The 14,569-nt window shown below is 36.0% G+C and overlaps 1 protein-coding gene across 1 annotated transcript; it reads right to left on the bottom strand.

The window, feature by feature from the left end:
- Window positions 1–13,546: 13,546 nt before the first annotated feature.
- LOC120105079 lies at window positions 13,547–14,569 on the bottom strand. Its single transcript, XM_039117149.1, has one exon. The coding sequence runs from the start codon at window positions 14,567–14,569 to the stop codon at window positions 13,547–13,549; it is 1,023 nt and encodes a 340-aa protein (XP_038973077.1).

Genomic DNA, 14,569 nt, shown 5'->3' with positions numbered 1-14,569 from the left:
ACCCAACTTTGATAGGTAAAAAGTGTGCCAATTTGGTTAGCCTATCCACTATCACCCATACTGCATCATTTGGGAGTCTTTGGCAATCCTGTTACAAAGTCCATAGAAATTTGTTCCCACTTCCATATTGGAATGTCAAGAGGCTGAAGCGGCCCTGCAGGTCTTTGGTGTTCAGCTTTAACCTGCTGACATACTAGACATTGTGCCACGAATTGAGCAATTTCTCTTTTCATGTTGTTCCACCAATACAATTCCTTTAAATCTCTATACATCTTAGTTCCTCCTGGGTGCACTGTGTATCCAGACTGATGGGCTTCTTTAAGAATTTCCTGTTTGATTTCTAAATCCATAGGTACACAAATTCTATTCCGATACCTCAAAGATCCGTCCTCATGAATCCTGAATTCAGATATATCTCCTGCTTCTATCGACTTCCAAATCTTCAATAACTGCTGGTCATTACCTTGAGCTGTCTTGATCCTCTCTATGAGGGTCGGCTGAACCCGCATATAAGCCAGTTGAGTCCTTGTGCCAGGTACTCGGATTTCTAGTTCAAGTTTCCTCACATATTCCAAAATATGTAGTTGGCTAGTAATCAAAGTAGCCATATTTCCTATTGACTTTCTGCTCAAGGCATCTGCAACAACGTTAGCTTTTCCAGGGTGATAATTTATCGTTAGATCATAGTCCATCAACAATTCCAGCCATCTTCTTTGTCTCAAATTCAATTCCTTCTGGGTAAATATATATTTCAAACTTTTGTGATCTGTAAACACCTCGCATTGCACGTCGTATAGATGATGTCTCCAAATCTTGAGAGCAAAAATCACAGCTGCTAACTCCAAATCATGAGTAGGATAATTTTGCTCATAAGATTTTAATTGTCTAGAGGCATAGGCTACTACCTTACCATGCTGCATCAAAACACAGCCGAGTCCCTTCTTTGAAGCATCACTATAAATTGTGAATCCATCATCACCTGTAGGTATAGTAAGAATAGGTGCTGTAACCAATCGCCTCTTTAATTCCTGAAAGCCTCGTTTACATTCTTCAGTCCATTCAAACTTAATTTCTTTTTGAGTTAAGCGAGTCAAAGGTATAGCTATAGAGGAAAATCCTTCCATAAATCGTCTGTAATAGCCTGCCATTCCTAGAAAGCTGCGAATCTCAGAAATATTAGTAGGCCTGTTCCATTGTACTACAGCTTCCACTTTTGCTGGATCCACAGAAATCCCATCTCCGGATATGATATGCCCCAAAAACGATATCTCATTCAACCAAAACTCACACTTCTTTAATTTAGCATAGAGCTTCTCTCTCCTTAAGAGTTGAAGTACGCTTCGTAAATGTTCCTTATGTTCTTCTTTTTCTTTTGAATAAATTAAAATGTCATCAATGAACACCACCACAAATTGATCTAGAAAAGATTTAAATATTCTGTTCATTAAGTCCATAAAAGCTGCTGGGGCATTCGTCAATCCAAAAGGCATCACCAAGAATTCATAATGTCCATAACGAGTTCTGAATGCAGTCTTGGGTACATCTTCCGCTTTGATCTTTAGCTGATGATATCCTGTGCGGAGATCAATCTTAGAGAAAACATGTGCACCTTGCAACTGGTCAAATAAATCATCTATTCGAGGCAAAGGGTACTTGTTCTTTATAGTGACTTTATTCAATTCTCTATAGTCAATGCAGAGTCTCATGCATCCATCTTTCTTTTTCACAAAGAGCACTGGAGCTCCCCAAGGTGACACACTAGGTCGTATAAAACCCTTGTCCAGTAAATCTTGCAACTGATCTTTCAATTCTTTTAATTCAGCTGGGGCCATTCGATAAGAAGCTTTAGAAATCGGACCTAAACCGGGTACAAGATTAATAGTGAATTCAATTTCTCTGTCCGGTGGCAATCCTGATAACTCCTCGGAAAAGACGTCCGAAAATTCATTCACTATAGAAATATCCTCTATCTTTAGTTCATCTTGTTGTATATTGATGACCCAAAGATTGATCCAAAGATTAATTTTGATGATCACAAAACCTTGAAGTATAGATACTAATGATTATGTTGCAAGGAGAAAGATAGTTATCTTGCAAGGAACATAGCAAGTTGGGAGAACACAAGAAGGCCTCCAAAGCTCTCAAGTTGGAAGAAAGCTACAATTTATTGGCCCAAGCTTAAAGTTCAAAGGATTCAAATTGGAGGAGTAAAATCAAAGAAAAAAATTCAAAAGAATAGTCTTCGAGTCGACTCCTGAGGAATTCGAGTCGACTCCAATGTTTACCGAGTCGACTCCGGAGAAGTATGAGTCGACTCCTAGGAGTCACAGGCAGAAAAGTCAGAGAGCAGTTTTCGGGTCTGAGATTCGAGTCGACTCCAGTGGAACGCGAGTCGACTCCGATGGTTGGTAGGTCGACTCCAAAGAAAGCAAGAGTCGACTCTCAGCGGAACACAAGGAAAAAGTCAGAGAGCATTTTTGGGACTCTGAGATTCGAGTCGACTCCCGCATTGCACGAGTCGACTCCGAGACTCCGCGACCATCAACAGACAGAAAACCAAGTTACTGCCTCTGAGATTCGAGTCGACTCCCAGACAGCTCGAGTCGACTCCCAGACAGCTCGAGTCGACTCCAAGATGGCAGAAGGCTGTGTTTCGCAAACTGAGAGCCGAGTCGACTCCAAGGAAGTTCGAGTCGACTCCAAGACTGGACGAGCCAAAAGACAGAGGATCGGGAGTTCGGGCTCTGAGATTCGAGTCGACTCCCAGGACAGTCGAGTCGACTCAAGAGGACAAAATTCAAAATTGGATCCACGGACTTCAGTGGATGAGCCGACTCCAAAACTGCCAGGTCAGCTCCAGAAGTTGGCGAGTCGACTCCAGGTTAAGCCGAGTCGACTCCCAGTCAAGGCATGCACTTTAATTCAAATTTGGAACAGTGGGCGAGTCGTCTCCGGTAAAACACGAGCCGACTCCTGCAACAGGCGAGCCGACTCCTGATCGCGCGAGTCGACTCCGATCCCAACGGTCATATTGTCAGGAGGTGCAGACTGGTTCCAACGGCTCTATTTTTGTCTCTAACGGCTATATTCTTGTTTCCACATTATCAAAAGCTATAAAAACAAGAAGAGAGCTAGGGGAGAACTCATGGAAGTGGGAGAAAACATTTAGGGAAGAGATTCCAAGGGAAATCTCCCATAAGCACAATAAGGGCCATTCAAAGTGAAATAGAGAGAAGAAGAGCTTCCAAGTGTATCCCAAAGCTTCCTCTCCATCCGTGTGCTGCCGCAGTGATCCTCTACTTCGTGCCAAATCAGAAGAGGGTCAAGTAAAGAAGAAGTCGAGCTCCTCCATCTTCAAAACTCGTTTGAGGGCTTCTCTTTACTCTATTTGTTTATATTGTTATATTTGCTTGTTTAAGAAGCTTTGATTTGTTTTTATTCTTTGTTTTAATATCTTGTAACTTGATTCAATCAAGGGATTGAATCAAGGGGATAAAGGTTTGTTGGTGAGCCGAAAGGAAAACCAACGGTGTAAGGTTTGTTGGTGAGCCAAAGGGAAAACCAACGGGGTTTAGGTTTGTTGGTGAGCCGAGGGTAAAACCAACGTGTAAGGGTTCGATTGTGATCCCGGAAAAACAATCGGGGGTGGTTCTAGTCGGTGAGCCTGGGAAAACCGACCGAGTTCGTTGTGACCTCGTAAAACAACAAGTTGGGTTGTGAGCTTGTAAAACAACCGGCTGTAATCTGTAGGATTATAGTGAAATTCCCAAGAGGTCTTGGGGAGTGGATGTAGGTGCTGGGATGCACCGAACCACTATATTTTTGTTGTGTTTGTGATGCTCTTTGTTGACTGACCTCCTCACTCACTTACTTAGATATTAAGCTTGCTTAACTCTTCTTCGTGCATCCTTTAGTTGCAAGCATAATCAATTTACTCAATCATTAAATTGAATAGCATACTAGGGCAAAATTAGACTAATCTTTTATTGAACCCACTGCTTAATAGTTGATTAGATTAGAATCATACTCTTGCTAAGGTTAAGCTTCACTAAGCATCCATACAACTTAGCATAATTAATCTAAAAGATTAGAAGTAGTTTAAAAGTTTTTAAAAGACCCAATTCACCCCCCTCCCTCTTGGGTTGTCACCTTGGGCAACAAGTGGTATCAGAGCATGTGCTCAAGATTAATTATTGATCTCACGATCAAGAGCCAAAGATCATGACAACTCAAATAGATAGTTTTCTAGGAGAGGGACAGTTAATTGATAGGCCTCCACTGTTTAATGGCATAACCTACACATATTGGAAAGCACGCATGCGCATTTTTATTCAATCACAAAACTATTATTTATGGAAAATCATAATAAATGACCTTCATACACTCTCTCAAACTATTAATGAAAAGGACTTAGCACAATTGAATGCTAATGCTATGAACATATTATATTGTGCTATTCATGAAATGAAGTTTAATGAAATTTCTGCATGCTTATCTGCTAAGGAGATCTGGGATACTTTAGAAACTATTTATGATAAATCTCAGATTAGCTCACATGTGCTTCAATTGCGTACTAACAATGAGATTGCAGAATCCTCCACAGTAGCCGAGTCGACTCCCAGTTTGTCCGAGTCGACTCCTAGAGAAGAACAGTCTGAACGGCAGAGACACAGTCTTGAAGACCCTGTGAACGAGTCGACTCCAAGTAGTTCCGAGTCGACTCCCAAGCTAGCCGAGTCGACTCCAATAAGGTCCGAGTCAACTCCGAGGCAAATCAGCTTCCTAAAGACAAGGAAAAAGAGGAAGCAAGAAGAAAGGAAGAAAGAGATAAAAAGGAAGAAAGCCTTGACCAAGAAAGAGTCAAGCCAAAAAATAAAGGTTAGGAGCAACAATGATGATATTAGCTCCAAAAAACTACAAGAGGTAACTGACTTGTGCTTTATGGCACAAGAAGACAAGGTAAAATCTGAATCTACTCTTACCTCAAATGATTTTCAAGAAGAATTCTCTTATGATGAATTATTAAATGCTTTTCATGAGTTGTATAGTGAATGTAGAAAATTAACTGTAAAGAATAAAAATCTTAAGAAACTAAATTCTGAAAATGAAAGCTTAAGGTCATTTTCAGAAGAATTGATTCAGAAAAATCATAGCTTAATTAAAGAAAATCAAAACTTAAGTAAAGAAATTAATCAATTAAAATCTTTTATTAACAAATTCACCGTAAGTTCAGAACGATTAAAAATGATGTTTGAAAGCCAATATGTTACTTATGATAAATCAAAACTTGGCTTGACTTCTTTACTTAACAATAAATCTCTAGAGAAAAAGGTTATTAATTCACCAAACAAACCATTAAATAAGATAATTTATTTCAAAAACGAAAAGAATGGGCATAACAACTTTACCTATCGTTCTAACACAATTAAATCAAATGGTAAAGTTATTAATATTAAACAGATATGGGTTCCAAAAGGAACCATATGTCCTAACTCTCAAGGACCCAAGCAAGCTTGGGTACCCAAAATGAAAATATGAGGATGTAGACATAGATGTGCCAAGATACCCATGGAACAAATAAACTCATACAAGTGGGTATTCTAGACACACTGAAACTTAAAACATACTTATGAAAAGTAATTTTAAATAAAAATAATAATAATAATAATAATAATGAAATCAGTAATCCTTGCATCTCATCATTATTTTTGCTTTAGTATTTGATATGAATTGCTAATATTGATCAATTTTGTGATATAGAAAATACTTTTGAAAATATAATCAAATCATTTCATTTTATAGTATACTTTACTCACTATTGGATAAGTTGCTAAATGATTAAACAATTTATTAAGAATAACTCTATGAATTCTCTATATGCTTGATTGAGAGTTTTTATCCATGGCATTATTGTTTAAATGATAATGTGTACTTGGTATGCTTTTGAATATATGCACTATGAATACCAAGATTAAAGAAACCATCCTTGGCATATAAAATCAACTCATGCTAGTATGTACTTAATCTCAAAAGACCTTGCCATTGGCTTACTTAGATTATCTTCTGAAAGGTCAAAGTTTGCTATGCATGTTAACTAAGGAAACAAACAAGAATCAATTTCTAAATCTAAAAATGTTGTTTCCAACACTAAATTTTCGAAAGCTTACATTGGATGTGTTCTTGGCAAATAAAATTGAAATATTTTCTGTATTTGCTAAATCTTGTAAAAATGTTTCAAATGATAAAGGTTTCCAAACTGTGAAGATAAAGAGTATCATGGCACAGTGTTGAAAACCAAAATCCTGATAAAGTTTATACAGAAATTAATTATTTCAGCACCAAGGACACCTTAAGTAAAATAGGGTTAATAGAATTCTTGAAGAAATGAAAAAGACAATTGTGTATGATAGTCATCTACTTAAATGATTTTTTTTTTTGGGCTATCATCACTGCTTGTCATACATATGACTTCTATTAGATCTATTTTTGATGAAAACTTCTTTTGATCTTCTGAAAAATAGAAAATGAACTATTGCATACTATGCTTGATATGTTCTTATGAAAATAATGCCAAATCTGATAAAGATATTTCTATTCTTGGATATCATTCATCAAGCAATGCATATAGAACATTCAATGAAAAGATTCGAGTTGTAGAAATATTAATTCATTTTGTTCCTTATGAGATTAATAATTTATTATCAAGATACTAAAGTTAAATTATATATGTATATGGATAATCTTTTACATATAACAATCTGAAAACATGTTAATAATTATAACCAAATTGAGTTTTTCAGAAATGCACTTAATGAAGAAAAATTGTTTGCTTAGAAGATGAAATAGATCTTGATTCTTGCATGATTAGAAGTAAAGATCATCATTATCATTTGCTTGCTTTATGAGCTTTATATTCTATCAAATGAGTGTGTAGAATGGACTCCTATATGCTTATTTTATTAAAGAAGATATATGTTAAATAACCACCATATTTGAAAACACTCATTACAAATATGATAAAGCAATATATGATTTGAAACAAGCATCAAAAGCATGATATAAAAGCTTAAGCAACCTTTTTGATATAAAGTAATAGTGATAATTCTTTGCATCAAAAATGTGTGATATCTTACTTGCTCAAAGTATACATTAATGACATCATTCTTGGTTCTACTAATGGAGATTTATATGAAGATTTTACTTAGCTCATGTAAGGTGAGTTTGAAATATGTATGATGAACATCTTCTCTCAAACTCTAAATTAAGATAAACAAGAAAGGGGATCTTCATTGACCAACATTAGTCCACAAGAAAACTCTGATAGAAGATTGGCATGAAGAAGGTATGTCTATGACCCCATCTTGTAGAATTTGTAAAGGATGAGCAAAATAGATCTATTGTTTAAAGCTGTATTGAAGCATGATAGAATAATTATTTTATCATACAGCTAGTAGACCAGACTGTATGCTCATTATGTGACCTTGTGCAAGACTTCAATCTAACTTTAATTAATCATATTTTATTGATAACAAATAAATCATAATCTGAATTTTGATAGAAACAAATGTTTAAGGCAATTTGATCAAAACTTAGCTAGCATGCCTTATTGATAATTATCTTAAGCAAATAGAATCTAAGCTAAATTGATGTTGAAAATAAGAAATTAATTTGACCTTGATGAATCTTCCTATTGTTTCACATGCTTGTCCTTGAACAGTCTTGGTTAATGAAACTATCTCTTTAGTTCAAGTGACATATGTTTGCTTATGTTTAGGCAATTTCTTGAGTAAAGTGACTCAACATTCAATTATTATCATATCTTAGGTTGAGTTACCTAGTTAAGAAATATGCTATATGAATGTTTTGTATCTTAAAGAAACTAAAGACTTTCTTTCAAGAAAGAAAAGGAATTTGGTAATAATGCAAAATCCTTGAGCAAGAAAATGAGTGATTTCAGCTTGAAGGACACCTCCACATAAGATACAATAAACATTCACATGCAAACAAGAGAGAGGATCTTCTTCAGCCAAAAGTTCACACATAAGAAATCTAGTTTGGCTTGAAGAACATATAATGAATAAGTAATTCTAGATATCTCTCTCATAAATTAACTGAGCAAAGTCAATAACTTTAAATCTTATTATGACATGATTAAAATCATTAATTGTTAATCTTTTGATATCATGTCCATATATGTATTAATTGACTTATGCTTTTGGAAATTGTTTCATGGTTTGCCCAAACTAAATGATTTCTTAGCTTATATCATAACCATGAAATACACAAGTATATGCTTAAAATTTTGATGTAAAATAACTTGTGAGAAGTTATGAATCCTTGTGCACAATGAAAATGTTGTTTGCATAATATACATCTATATGATACATAAGATTATCTCTTTATTCTACTCTTTCATGTAAATTACTTGAGAATGACAAAAAGAGAGAGAGATAAAGAAAAGAAAATGGACATTGTTCAAGAGATGAAAAATCTGAGCATAGGCAAGTACTTCAATCTTAAGAAAAAGCAAAACAAGCATAATATATTCGGCACATTTGGAAGGGATAAAATCTATAATTAATTACACTCAAACAGGGAGAGTTTGGAGTGAACATTTTAACCTTTCTATATTGCTCATCATAGGGATGGTGCCAATGGGGAGGCTAGTGGTAGTACCCGGCACTATTTGACCCAACTATTCGGTGTAGGGCATATTAGGGACGGCACAAGAGGGAGGCTAGTGATAGTACCTCGTGCCCCTTCCCAACTCCACCGGATAGGGAGCAAATAGAGTATAGAGCATAAGAAAGTTATAAATGAAAAACAAAGAAAATGAAAGTAGAATTAAGTCAAATTTCTTAATCACTTGAAAACACACTTTAAGGATGAAATCATTGCAAGATTATATTTAAATAGGGGGAGTTTATTTGAAAAGTATTGATTTGGATCCTTGACATGCTTGTTCTTAATATTTTAATGCATGATTTAACACATGAGATGTTTTGCATATGGTATGATGTCTTGATTTATGGGTTCTCAATATTTTGTAATGCTTCATACTTGGACAATTTGATTGAATATTTGAATTGCTACATAACATCTTTTGTTTGATCCTATTGAAAAGAAATAAAATAGATTCATTCACAATCATTGTAGAAAGGAGAAGAGAAGAATATCTCTATTTAGGAAAAATAAATTGATTTTGATCTATCTTTCTACTCGCCTAACTTTGATACATAATGTCCTAATACTTGTTAAAATATCCTTTATTTTGTATCAAAACTCAAAATTAAACACAAAGATTCTGAAAGTGCTTTAATGTTATTGAAATATGTACTTTTCAATCGTAATAATTTAAGATGAGCCACAATGTGAAAGATACATATCTCAAATTATGACTTAAAAGGGCTCTATTGAAAATCTTTATGAAATTCAGAATTTGATTTTGTATAAAAGCTTAAACTCCATATGATTACTAAATAAAATGTTAATGTAAGAAAAACAGAATTTATTTTGATTGCTCCGATACGCATCCAAAACATATCATTTCTTATTTTCAAAGTATACTAATATTGGTTCAAATGATGTGTTTTTCGATGATCTTGATTGCAAACAAAAATTTCTAAATATATGATTTTATTTTGATATTAAAAGGATTTATTGTGTCTCATGTATACATTGCTGAAAAACTATGATTAAGAAATTGAGTTCTATAAATATATATACCTCAATGATCATCTATATGTTTTTCTCCCCTACATTATTAAAAAAACTTCCATCAATAGAGTGAATGATCTTAAAACTAGAAATATTTCAGCTCACTCAAATGATTCTAAAAGAAAGAAAATGTAAATGCGGTTGAAAGAAACTAAGCTTCAAATGAATCATTTTCTGATTGATATTTCTATACATTTTCTCTAAGATTAAGAGAAAGCATAACTTGTTCGTAAAGGATTAGAAAGAGTAATTACTACAAATTTTGGAATAATACTAGATTACTCTACATTCTCGATATTACAGGATTTCAGTGTTATTCACGTTTATCACTATAATCTGAAATTCAACAATTTAAAATGATTAAAGAAAAATGCATCTTTTGAGGGGGAGCTTTAGATATTCAGTATCCTATCCCAAAGACACTTTATTTTGATGCATGCTTTGAATTTTATGGATTGATTTTGATGAACCTCCTTATATTGCAAGACATGCTTTAATTACCTTAAGATGAGTTCTATAAAGGTTGTCTTATCTCAAACCTTGAGTCTTATGAAAATAAGCTGAAACTTATAGAAAATATATTTTTGAGATTGACAATTTTGTTGAACATTATCTTAGGATTCTAAACTCTTAAATGGAATGATCAATTGAGGGGGAGAAAGAAAATTTCAGAAGGAGAGGTCTTATGGAACTTAATTACATGAATCTATAGGAGAGGGAAAGAATACTAAATGAAAAATGATCCTAATACTCTTCAATATGTATCATCTGAAATTTAAATCTGAAAATCTTTATGATACACCTTGAGGCGTGTTATTTGGTTAGTATATCTTATGCATCACTCATGAACCAAATTACAAATCTTAAGAGCCTCTAATTTAATAAAACAGGGGGAGAACAATGTATTAAATTTTCTTGAGTATCTCTTAGAAAATCTATTTTGAACCTCACTAATGAGTTTTAATTGGCTTGCTCTTTAGAACTTCTATTTTGTGCCAATTCATTATTTTATGTATCAAATTGTGCTTATTTTCTAAAGGAATAAAAGAAAGTCTTTAAAAGAGCTCTAAGATGTATCAAAAATTGCATGAATGTATATTTTGATATTTGTGCCCCAATGCTCCTATTATCATAAAAGAACTTTGAAGTCATTAAGAAAATTAATTAAATTGCTCTCGTGGTTGATAAAATACTTAATAGATTGGGCAAAAGGTCTTAAATGAACAAGCTTTCATACTTAGTGAAGAGAGGTTAGATTTCCACTCATGTTTTTCCTTGAATATCATTTGTAGTACTTCTTGAATTAACCTAAGGAAGATTCCACCTACACTTGATTAGAAAACTATCTGTGGTATCAAATTAGAAAACCTCTTGAATTCACACTCGATGTGTTCTGCTCTGATCTTTGTGCTTAATGTTTCACTATCTTTTTGATGTTGTCAAAAAGGGGGAGAAATATCTAAGTATATGCTCATAATGCCTTTATGCTTTGAATTGAATACAAATCAGCTTAAATTGAAATATGTTGATTGTGTTAAGCTGATTAAATCTAAAGCATTATCATGAAGTATGTTTTTTTTAAATATATATGTTTTCTACTTCATGCAACTTAGCTATGTATTACTTCTAGAAAACAATATCTTTTATATTGCATATACTCCAAGTTTTGTCATCATCAAAAAGGGGGAGATTGATGACCCAAAGATTGATTTTGATGATCACAAAACCTTGAAGTATAGATACTAATGATTATGTTGCAAGGAGAAAGATATTTATCTTGCAAGGAACATAGCAAGTTGGGAGAACACAAGAAGGCCTCCAAAGCTCTCAAGTTGGAAGAAAGCTACAATTTATTGGCCCAAGCTTAAAGTTCAAAGGATTCAAATTGGAGGAGTAAAATCAAAGAAAAAATTCAAAAGAATAGTCTTCGAGTCGACTCCTGAGGAATTCGAGTCGACTCCAATGTTTACCGAGTCGACTCCGGGGAAGTATGAGTCGACTCCTAGGAGTCACAGGCAGAAAAGTCAGAGAGCAGTTTTCGGGTCTGAGATTCGAGTCGACTCCAGTGGAACGCGAGTCGACTCCGATGGTTGGTAGGTCGACTCCAAAGAAAGCAAGAGTCGACTCTCAGCGGAACACAAGGAAAAAGTCAGAGAGCATTTTTGGGACTCTGAGATTCGAGTCGACTCCCGCATTGCACGAGTCGACTCCGAGACTCCGCGACCATCAACAGACAGAAAACCAAGTTACTGCCTCTGAGATTCGAGTCGACTCTCAGACAGCTCGAGTCGACTCCAAGGCAGCGCTACACCAAGATGGCAGAAGGCTGTGTTTCGCAAACTGAGAGCCGAGTCGACTCCAAGGAAGTTCGAGTCGACTCCAAGACTGGACGAGCCAAAAGACAGAGGATCGGGAGTTCGGGCTCTGAGATTCGAGTCGACTCCCAGGACAGTCGAGTCGACTCAAGAGGACAAAATTCAAAATTGGATCCACGGACTTCAGTGGATGAGCCGACTCCAAAACTGCCAGGTCAGCTCCAGAAGTTGGCGAGTCGACTCCAGGTTAAGCCGAGTCGACTCCCAGTCAAGGCATGCACTTTAATTCAAATTTGGAACAGTGGGCGAGTCGTCTCCGGTAAAACACGAGCCGACTCCTGCAACAGGCGAGCCGACTCCTGATCGCGCGAGTCGACTCCGATCCCAACGGTCATATTGTCAGGAGGTGCAGACTGGTTCCAACGGCTCTATTTTTGTCTCTAACGGCTATATTCTTGTTTCCACGTTATCAAAAGCTATAAAAACAAGAAGAGAGCTAGGGGAGAACTCATGGAAGTGGGAGAAAACATTTAGGGAAGAGATTCCAAGGGAAATCTCCCATAAGCACAATAAGGGCCATTCAAAGTGAAATAGAGAGAAGAAGAGCTTCCAAGTGTATCCCAAAGCTTCCTCTCCATCCGTGTGCTGCCGCAGTGATCCTCTACTTCGTGCCAAATCAGAAGAGGGTCAAGTAAAGAAGAAGTCGAGCTCCTCCATCTTCAAAACTCGTTTGAGGGCTTCTCTTTACTCTATTTGTTTATATTGTTATATTTGCTTGTTTAAGAAGCTTTGATTTGTTTTTATTCTTTGTTTTAATATCTTGTAACTTGATTCAATCAAGGGATTGAATCAAGGGGATAAAGGTTTGTTGGTGAGCCGAAAGGAAAACCAACGGTGTAAGGTTTGTTGGTGAGCCAAAGGAAAAACCAACGGGGTTTAGGTTTGTTGGTGAGCCGAGGGTAAAACCAACGTGTAAGGGTTCGATTGTGATCCCGGAAAAACAATCGGGGGTGGTTCTAGTCGGTGAGCCTGGGAAAACCGACCGAGTTCGTTGTGACCTCGTAAAACAACAAGTTGGGTTGTGAGCTTGTAAAACAACCGGCTGTAATCTGTAGGATTATAGTGAAATTCCCAAGAGGTCTTGGGGAGTGGATGTAGGTGCTGGGATGCACCGAACCACTATATTTTTGTTGTGTTTGTGATGCTCTTTGTTGACTGACCTCCTCACTCACTTACTTAGATATTAAGCTTGCTTAACTCTTCTTCGTGCATCCTTTAGTTGCAAGCATAATCAATTTACTCAATCATTAAATTGAATAGCATACTAGGGCAAAATTAGACTAATCTTTTATTGAACCCACTGCTTAATAGTTGATTAGATTAGAATCATACTCTTGCTAAGGTTAAGCTTCACTAAGCATCCATACAACTTAGCATAATTAATCTAAAAGATTAGAAGTAGTTTAAAAGTTTTTAAAAGACCCAATTCACCCCCCCCCCCCCCTCTTGGGTTGTCACCTTGGGCAACATATATCAATTACTGAGGCCAGATAACCTGTGCATCCTTTCCTTAACATTCGTCCAGCTTGCAAAGCCGAGATAATATGAGGAAAAGCAGTTCCCTGGTTCCCACAGAAACTGAATGCCGGTTCCCCCGAAATTTGGAAATTTTCCCTCTTGCCATGACAGTCCACTGAGGCATGATAGGTAGCAAGCCAATTCATCCCCAGAATGACATCAAAATCCCGCATATCAAGTACAATTAAATCCACAGGTAACTCCCTATCTATTATTTCAATTTTGCATGCCTTGCATATAACATCAGTGCTCAACATACCACCTACTGGCGTCTCCACATAGAACTTAGTGGTCATAGATTCACACAATATATTATGTGTTTTGATAAAGCTTGAGGATATAAATGAATGTGTGGCACCCGGATCAAATAAAACATAAGCATAAATATCGAATACGGGAATAGTACCTATCACCACTGCATTAGAAGCTTGTGCATCCTGCTGTGTAAGTGCGAACACCCTTCCTTGAGTCTTTGGCTTCTGGCTTCCTTCCATTGCCTGCGTAGATTTAATCTCGTTTCTTTGTGAGCAATCTGCAATTTTATGACCTTTCTGTCCGCAATGAAAACAAGAACCTGTAACCCAGGAACAATTTGCAAATTCATGATTACCGCCACATCTTGAACACTTTCCATTCTCATTTTTGGAATTTCTATCTTTATTTGGCTTCTGAGCTGGATTCTTGAAATTCTTGTTTCCCCCTTTAAATTCAGCAGGTCTGTTTCTTTTCTTTTGGTTTCTTTCTCTTTCAGCAAAAGCTTCGTTGACTTCCCTTTCAATGATTAAAGCTTTATTCACCACAGCTGCATAGGTAGTCAACTCATAGGGTACCACTTGCTTCCTAATTTCAGTCTTCAATCCCATCTCAAACTTGTGCACTCGGTCTTGCTCATCCTCTACCAATTTCGGAACAAATTTGGCTAGTTCTGTGAATTTGGCTTCATATTCGGCCACTGTCAT

This window comes from Phoenix dactylifera, unplaced genomic scaffold (assembly GCF_009389715.1).
Source record: "Phoenix dactylifera cultivar Barhee BC4 unplaced genomic scaffold, palm_55x_up_171113_PBpolish2nd_filt_p 000188F, whole genome shotgun sequence".
NCBI lineage: Eukaryota > Viridiplantae > Streptophyta > Magnoliopsida > Arecales > Arecaceae > Phoenix > Phoenix dactylifera.
The sequence above is the reverse complement of the archived record's forward strand: the minus strand, read 5'-3'. Positions and strand labels throughout refer to the sequence as shown.

What these genes read in the sequence shown, in the direction of transcription:
- LOC120105079 (XM_039117149.1), bottom strand. Translation starts at nt 14,569, where the DNA reads ATGACAGTGGCCGAATATGAAGCCAAATTCACAGAACTAGCCAAATTT.